The 8,188-nt window shown below is 34.9% G+C and overlaps 2 protein-coding genes across 5 annotated transcripts; both read right to left on the bottom strand.

Annotated features, from left to right (window-relative positions):
- Nucleotides 1-184: 184 nt before the first annotated feature.
- On the bottom strand, nucleotides 185-5,739 carry CkIIalpha (casein kinase II subunit alpha). 4 transcript variants are annotated; one of them, XM_012359163.2, is made up of 8 exons: nucleotides 5,529-5,739; nucleotides 4,077-4,308; nucleotides 3,880-3,991; nucleotides 3,580-3,792; nucleotides 2,675-2,869; nucleotides 2,180-2,531; nucleotides 1,873-1,950; nucleotides 185-1,002 (listed from the first exon to the last, which is right to left on the bottom strand). In XM_012359163.2, exons 2-8 carry the CDS (start codon nucleotides 4,169-4,171, stop codon nucleotides 884-886), a joined length of 1,164 nt encoding a protein of 387 aa, XP_012214586.1. In that variant the 5' UTR covers nucleotides 4,172-4,308; nucleotides 5,529-5,739; the 3' UTR covers nucleotides 185-883. The 4 variants fall into 4 exon arrangements, with proteins under 4 accessions (XP_012214586.1, XP_012214587.1, XP_012214585.1 ...); XM_012359164.2 differs by lacking the exon at nucleotides 5,529-5,739 and adding an exon at nucleotides 4,980-5,191 and having other exon boundaries at nucleotides 1,857-1,950; XM_012359162.2 differs by lacking the exon at nucleotides 5,529-5,739 and adding an exon at nucleotides 4,980-5,191.
- A 148-nt stretch (nucleotides 5,740-5,887) lies between these two features.
- Nucleotides 5,888-7,242, bottom strand: veli (L27 and PDZ_signaling domain-containing protein veli). Its single transcript, XM_012359165.2, has 5 exons — nucleotides 6,987-7,242; nucleotides 6,839-6,880; nucleotides 6,632-6,744; nucleotides 6,303-6,548; nucleotides 5,888-6,218 (listed from the first exon to the last, which is right to left on the bottom strand). Exons 1-5 carry the CDS (start codon nucleotides 7,012-7,014, stop codon nucleotides 6,060-6,062), a joined length of 588 nt encoding a protein of 195 aa, XP_012214588.1. The 5' UTR covers nucleotides 7,015-7,242; the 3' UTR covers nucleotides 5,888-6,059.
- Nucleotides 7,243-8,188: the final 946 nt, after the last annotated feature.

The following is an 8,188-nucleotide window of genomic DNA, read 5'->3' as shown; positions in this document are numbered from 1 at the left end:
TTTTTCTTTTCGATAAGAATCGAGGAACGATCGTACAGTAAGAACACGTATATGTAAAAGCGAATTTATCTAACGTCGCGTCTCTCAAATGGACGATTTCTTTTTTTTTTCAATTCTCGTTGAATAACAACGGCGGTCGTGACGCTGGATGCACACAGAGCAGGTATTCACAGAGCACAAAGAGTACTTGGCTATAACAAACATTTTATTCAACTATTGTGGTATCAGATATAAACGAACATTTTTTTTTTTTTTTTATTATCGTTAAAAGTACTAAACCGAATGACCTAAGGTATGTGTACAAGTGTGTGACCATGTACTTGTGTGTGTCTGTCCTGTGTGCGAGTGTTACGTGAAATGTGAATGCGAATGGGTGGGTTCCTTGTTTAAAATCTCCACCGCTACGCGTATCGTGTAATCGCGAGTAATCATCTTTCAAATGAGAGTGAATCTAGCTGCATCTTTATGCACTTATAGATTTGCCAAAAACACGACAAGAGCAACATCAGAAAAAATAGTAGATAAAGTATAGCGCATCGCGAATTGTAAAACGGAAGTAAGCAACGCGCTGCCTTTGATATCGCATGCACACCGGCCAATATGGACGGAGCATGTGTCTTTACGCGGCAAATTTTACGCCAAAATTCTAATCTCCCGTGTTTCTCTAAGTACATTACAAATTTCGATCGACTGTACGTTTTTGAAGGAGACACAGCAAAGTGAGATATTTCAGTCTTAATGGTGGGATCAATGAAGCCGTTGTTACAAACCAGAATGATTTTCGTGCTGAGAAGAATGTACTTGGCGATACGAAATATCTGCTGTTGCATTGTTATATTCTGTAGTAGACGGGGAGTCGGGTTACTGTTCAGAATTGCTGAACTTATAAGAGTTGAGGCAGTTCTTCTGAAGCGGTCAAACACCCACTTCCCACTTCTTCCATGCTTTCCAATCCGTTTGTCCCATGAACCGGTACGCTGCTCATTGTTACGCCACGATGATCTGTAATAATCTCCTAGTTAAAAAATCACTTTGACACGAGATCTTTGTTATATCAAAATGTCGCACAAAATCTACGTATCAACATTTCGGCCGTTCGCCGTTTCAATTTCAATGCAGACGAAGAGTAGCGATAAACGGTTCAATTTAAGGAACGTTCGTTTATGTAATATAGCAGTGTATTTTTTCCATTGGCGGGCCTGACATTTTCAAATAATCACTAAGACTATTTTCTAACTCATCATATAAAATACGATAGATCGATGAACAAATGTTTAAAGGCTTACGGGTAGAATGCGCCGTTGCGTAATATGTATAAAACGTCGTATTGCTAGAAAGTCACACGTATAATCATTATGGTTGATTGTTATAATAGTTTATGCCGTACAACATAAGCTAGTATAACGAATAAACGATATGTATACATATAATCAATATTTTTTTGTTTGTAATAATGTATTTACAACTTACATCCCTTTTACCTTAATTAAATACAAGTTATTTCAATGTAAAGTGCAAACAATATTCGCGATTACAACTCCGCACATGTTTTTCACGCGTAAAAATGTGTACAAGGCGAATGCATTCGTTTCATAGGATTATATTACGTCTATTGTAATAACGAGTACAAAATGTGAACAATTTCAGAGCGATTGTTAACAATTTTCGAAAGAAGAGAGAGAGAAAAAAAAAAAAAAGATACATGCTCAAAAAAAAAAAAAAAAAAAAAAAAACACAAATCTTCATGAAATAAGAGTGTATTTTACAGTATTAAATTTGTAATGGCCAATATATATGTTATATAATTATGCCAATTAGTATAGAGTTAGAGGTAGATTAAGGTGGTGAGACATTACCTGGGCCGCTACTCACCTACAGGCACTGAGCCTGTCATGGGAGTAGGTGATGATGACACCATGGTCAACCGACCTTGTTCTTTTACTATGGGATCTAAAATAGGAATACGTGGTATGTGGCATTTATAAGATACACGACTGCATGGCGCACAATATGATATAAATACACCATAAATGCACATTATCGATAAAATTATTTTCTTTATACATCTCTAAACATATTCTCAAACGAGAAGCGTAAGGGAAGCTACGAAATCAATTTCTTTTGAATTGTAAAAAGTGACGTGAAAAAAAGTAGCATCGTCATCGACATATTAACTTACAAAAGTAAGGATGCTCCATTGCTTCGCGCGCAGTTAGTCTCTCATAATGGTCATAGCGTAAGAGCTTGTCGAGGAAGTCCAAGCTTTCTGGTGACACTAGATGCTGATTCTCCGAATGTACAAAGCGCTCCCAACGCTTGCGCGAATGTCGGCCTAGAATGTCGTTGAAACGAGGGTCGAGTTCAATGTGATACTTGTCAAGATATTCAAACAGTTCTTCAGTCCCGAGAACTTTTGCAATTCGAACTAATTGATCATAATTATCGTGTCCATGAAAAAACGGTTCTTTCCTGAATATCATACTCGCGAGCATACAACCCAACGACCACATGTCTAATGAATAGTCGTACATCTGAAAAACCAAAAAATATTTCTCGTCAACTTTTACGCAGGCGATAAATATATTTTGAAAGTATTTAGAATAAATTATTTCGCTCATCCTTTTCACTCTTTCCCTTCCGCTATTCCGTTATATTTTAATGTTGCGATACTCACTTGATAATCTACAAGTAATTCCGGCCCTTTAAAATAGCGGGAAGCTACTCGTACATTGTATTCCTGACCAGGGTGATAAAACTCTGCTAATCCCCAGTCAATTAATCGTAACTTTCGGTTTTCATGGTCTATCATAACGTTGTGCGGTTTCACATCTCTGTGCATAATTCCCATACTGTGACAATAGTCTAGCGCCTGTACAAGAGACGAAACGAAAATTACGTTAACTTTAAAAAATAAAAACGTAAAATATAATAAACGTTCTCATCTCTGCGTCCGCGATTAGACGGTGCATCAGATGTGCTACTCTTATATGCTACTTACAAATATTCACAAGTCCAAAATTCGAAAGAATGCTAAAAATTTAAAATTTGTTGATGCATCTGGAAGGATGAAAAAAAAGCTTCTTTCTCACATATTCATCTTTGTTTTAATAAAATGAAGTCATATTCTTAAGATTTTTTTCTAAATAAAAAAAACAAAAAAAATATCATTAGTCATACAAATAAATACAAAATATATACAAAGTAATTGTAATTTTTAAGTCATTAATATCTAAAATATTTTTTGAAAACAAGCAATAGATAGCGATATTAAAAAATACTTCTATTACAAAAAAAAAATTCTATTACAAATGACTTCATTTTTTTCAAACAAGATAAAACACGTGTAACAGTTTTCATTTTCATCCAAGATGCAATACTTTGCAAGAATGCAGAACTGCATAAAGGCAAAGTAAATAAACTCATATTTTTGATATTAACAAGAACAGCAAAATTGCAATTCAGTATTTTTGAACCCTTTTTGGAACCTACACTATAACATACACCTATATCTATCAAAAAAATGATTTCCAAAGTTCACTATAGACTGATATTTGGTTTCATTGCACTTAATACACGCACTTTTAATAATTCGTAGAGGTAGTATCTTATGTCGTAATCAGTTAGCGTCTGGTATAACTGCTTGAAATCTGTGTTGTTAACATGTTCGAAAATCAGTGCTGGTGTCCTCGAAACTGGATCTTTAACAACTGCTTGGAGTGTAATTATGTTGGTCCCACCTTTAAGGTTTTCTAAAATTTTTATTTCCCTTTTTATTTTCTTCTTCTTTACAGGCTATAACAAATAAAAAAAATAATATTAGTACTGTAACATCCACTTCACTGTTTGGTGGTGAAGATTTATCAAGTGTAATTGTTGTACCTTCAATATTTTTACGACACATTTCTCATTGTTTGTAACATTTATGGCCTCAAATACTTCGCTATATTTACCCCTGCCTAATTTTCTCACTAGCTGGTAATCATCTTGTTGTCTGTATCAAGAGGTATGTATAAGTAAAGTAAATAAAATAACATGTTACAACACCATTAATATTTTTCTGTAATAATAAGGCTCACCCCCAATCAACAACATAAGATTCATAGTCCCAATACTCTCTTGGTTTATGTGAATTTACATCTGCGTAAACTCGTGCTCTACTCGGTAAAGCCATTCTCTCAAAAGTATTACTATTGGTAAGCGTCTTGTTGATAGATACACTGTCTCGACTATCTGTTCCAAACTTACAGCTATTAAGGACTTTGTCTCCTCTGTTCACCCAGCTACGTACATGTGAGAACAGTAATAAACCTAAACAATTCATATAAATCTGTTAATGTTGTGAATCAATTTTATACATGTAACTATATGAGTGATTTGAAATATCATCTTAGCGCTTAATACCTACATCAATGAAATATGGTACAGAAAATGTTTCTAAACATAAGAGTATATTTTCATCTATAAAATTGATAAATATAGACATATATATATTTGGAGGATCTTAAAAAATTGGAATCCTCACACATAGTCGTGTTATATTGTAGATATTAAGAGTCGCTATGATGAAAGACTTATGTATGTGAGCCGTAGATGGAATCAGAGATTCCTTTGGACTTTATGAAAATAAATATGGGCGTGATAGAAATACGCAGAAAGTAATATAAACCTAAGTCCTTATTAACTATAGTAAAGAAAGAGCCGTTATTCCGATATTTTCATTTATCGATTGTACTAATGCTAGAACCTAGGATACGTCCAAGGTACTTCAAATCATTCGGAGACACGAGAAAATCGTACGCACAAAGATGAATTTCCTTTTTTTAACCCGTGAATCGAAAACCGTAACGAGATTAACGTACCGCCGGCCAACGGAGCAAAAGCACGCACATGCAAAAGGCACAAGGCACGTACACACATGTACCCAGTAAATCACACGCCATCGCGATCGGGGAATTGATGTGGGCTCGTATCGGACTCACCTAAAGCATTCCGAGCCCGAATCTTGGTGGAATTAAATACGGTGAGTTCCTGAATTCGTTGCGTGAGCGCGGAAGTTACTCGCAGAGTAGCTGAGGCCGCGCGAACGCGTAAAACTCAGGATTTTTGAGGGCGGCCGGCTTCTCAAACGAGCGAGGTGCAAGATGGCAGCCGGCAACCCACCCCAAACTTCAAAAGTCTAGATGGGACACGCTTAATACGATCTCAGCGGAGGTATCGCAGCGACATCTTTAGCCTTTCATCCAAATTAACTTGCATTATTCCATAATGCACGAGAAAATCGTCATCGTAATTGATGCGCAATTGGTCGATTATTATATAATTGATATGCGATTGGTCAGTTTTTCCATAAAGATGCATCTTGCGGTTGCCTAAGGTTACGCGAGTTTCGAATCTAGCGCATCGTATTTAAATATCTACTGCATGATTGTGCGTATCAAACGCGCCCCATAAAAGGCGGACCTTCATTAAACCGCGAATACAAAGCAGCCTAGCTGTTGAAATATCTCCGCATAGAAAGAATGAAATACCTTATCGACGTTTATGGCGATTCGATGGCGACCGATGACGACGATAAAATAATCACATTTGATAGCTTTCCCTCACTCGTGAATGCACACATTTCAGAAATGGTATATATTCACACTAGTTCCTTTACTATTTTTTTCCTTATTGACTCAGCTCTTCCTGTACGATCCAAGCGAATGCTTTCCAAACCACGAGAACGATCTTGCGACATTGGCGCGTTTCAAAGCTTGTTGAGAAAAATGTAATCGTTCTACCCGCGCAAATATGCATTAGTAATAAGTTCCATGAAGCTTAGAAAAGGCTGTTGCATATTCAATATACTGAAACAAATTACAAAAATATCATCTAAAAAATCGAAGAATATAGATAACAGATTAATTTATTGATGAATGTATGGGGATATAAATACAATTGTCAGAATGTTATATGTCAACTAAACTACAACTATGAGCACAATTGAAATTAATAGATAGATTAGTCGATAATTCACATTTCCTTAATGAACATAATTCAATGCATTTTGCAACTTATATTTATTGCATATGTTGACGTCTGCGAGCAGCTCTCTGTTTGTCAAAACGTAATTCCATTTCCTCAAGTACACGTGGAGTGTAACGAACTACCAATTTTACAGAATTCTGAGCCTGTTTTAATAATTCTACTGCCTTTTCATGATTTTCACCTTCGACGCACTGAAACAAATTAGACCGATTTGTAATGTTTTTACTGTAAAATATTTTCAGTATCCTAAAGAAAAGACAAATGTTTTCACTAACCACTCCATTGACAGATAAGAGTTGATCTCCACGCTTTAAACCACCGTGCCTGTCAGCAACACCACCAGGAATAATACGAGATATATAAATTGGCGAATTCTGTTCCTTGCCTCCCATCACATTGAAACCAAGTCCTTCCTCTGTTTTTGGCAATTCGACTACACGTGGATGCGCATGACCTTCGCTGGCTGCAAAAGCTGCAACAGTGGCCTTGGCCGTTGCGGAAGCACGCAAGTCCTGTGGTCCCTATAAAAATACAATAACAATTATAATTACAACCGTCAATAAGGAAGCATTTGCCAAGTTATTGATTGCCCATTTTTTTTTACCTGAATATCAACAGTCTCATAGACATGCTCGTATACTTCTCGCACTGCACTAAGAAAGTCACTTTGTAATACTTTTTGTAATGCTGCCAATTTTGTTGTAGGAACTTCACCACCTAAAAAAAAAAAGAATTTTGTTAGATCAAATGAATATCAAAGGATACAATTGTTAAAATGTCACAAGGTAGTACATTATGACATCTTGCTTACCTTTTTGCAATTTATCTAATAATTCTATTGATCTCTTGACATCTGCAAAAGTATTTATGTAGTTTATCGACAAGACTTATATAAAATAAGCAAATATTTCCATATGACACTTGCATATTTGTGTTAATTGGGACTGATTAAAACATACCTCTTGCTAAAGTGAGAGACTCGCCCATCGTTGTACTTTTTGTTATGTTACAGGATCCGTGACTTTTCTTCCCTCAATTATACCTCGATCTGTGCAGATAAGACATCGGCTTAAAAGTATATTAATCTGCAAAATTGTGCAGCAGTAACTCGGGAACGGATCAATGCTTGTTTTCACTCGCTCAATGGACAAGTCGGACAAGTTTAATAATCAATGAAAATGGTTGTACTAGAAGACCACTCGTGGCGCTGTTATTTCTTTCAATTCAGGTGACGTAAAAGAATCTTCGACAAACTCAACGCGGCAGGCAGGTTACGCGAGCCTAAAAAATTGATTAATTAGAAATTTAATTTACAAATAGTAATTTAACACGAGGATATCAGTACATATTATCTCTACATCTATAGAGATTGTTATATTTATTTCTTGTACTTCTTATATATTTTATTTTTATATTTTATTGTCTCGATAAGACTATTGAAAGTAGCTTGAGACTTTGAGTTAATTTTTTTATCAGGTGATAAGTATAAAACTATCAAGCAAAAGGAGCACAATGTTATCGACTGTTTTCTAGCCAAGTTTAGAAATGCAGTTTTACAAAATTTATAAAAAGATATAGCACAAAAATAAGGATATTACATAAAAAAAAGTTGCAATATTTTATTGCAATTAATAATTTCTTACTTAATATTTCGTAATGCTCCGAAATTGCGAGGAATCTTGAGTTGCAATTTTTGTTTTGTAAGAATTTTTATGTCATAAAAAATGACTTTTTTGCAGATAATTGTATGTCGCACGATAAGGATTTTATACATCGTGTACACTTCCTCAAATATTGATATGCTTTTCACATTATTTTATGTGCAACGATATTGAAGTTATAATATTGCCTTACTTATCCGTGTACAATTAATTTGTTAAATATGTTGAAATTAATAGTATTAATAACATAAAAAGATTACAGAATGTTGATTGTTGGACCAAAAATGGTAATCATCACCTGGTTTATCAAAGTTATCGTCTCAAGGGGGGAACAAATACAGATAACCCGATAGCTTGACATTAATCACAATCTTTAAGCGTATTTATAAAAAATTATATTACACCTATCTTTTTTTTTTAAATCTGGTTTTCAAGATAAACTTTTTTGTCTATAAAATCAGAATATCATTCTATTTTTGGATAAATGGATAAAAATTAAC

The sequence above is a fragment of the Linepithema humile genome, chromosome 5, assembly GCF_040581485.1.
Source record: "Linepithema humile isolate Giens D197 chromosome 5, Lhum_UNIL_v1.0, whole genome shotgun sequence".
Lineage (NCBI taxonomy): Eukaryota > Metazoa > Arthropoda > Insecta > Hymenoptera > Formicidae > Linepithema > Linepithema humile.
Note: the sequence above shows the minus strand (reverse complement) of the source record. Positions and strands in the feature narration are given on the sequence as shown.

Excerpts from the sequence above, each read along its gene's own strand:
- veli (XM_012359165.2), bottom strand. The coding sequence starts at position 7,014 with ATGGGCGAGTCTCTCACTTTAGCAAGAG. Across the intron at positions 6,745-6,838 it reads ATTAGATAAATTGCAAAAAG|GTGGTGAAGTTCCTACAACA; the intron begins GTAAGCAAGATG and ends TTTTTTTTTTAG. Across the intron at positions 6,219-6,302 it reads TCTTATCTGTCAATGGAGTG|TGCGTCGAAGGTGAAAATCA; the intron begins GTTAGTGAAAAC and ends AATTTGTTTCAG.
- CkIIalpha (XM_012359163.2), bottom strand. The coding sequence starts at position 4,171 with ATGGCTTTACCGAGTAGAGCACGAGTTTACGCAGATGTAAATTCACAT. Across the intron at positions 1,951-2,179 it reads AATGGAGCATCCTTACTTTT|ATCCCATAGTAAAAGAACAA; the intron begins GTAAGTTAATAT and ends TTCCTATTTTAG. Across the intron at positions 1,003-1,872 it reads GACAGGCTCAGTGCCTGTAG|ATCATCGTGGCGTAACAATG; the intron begins GTGAGTAGCGGC and ends AGATTATTACAG.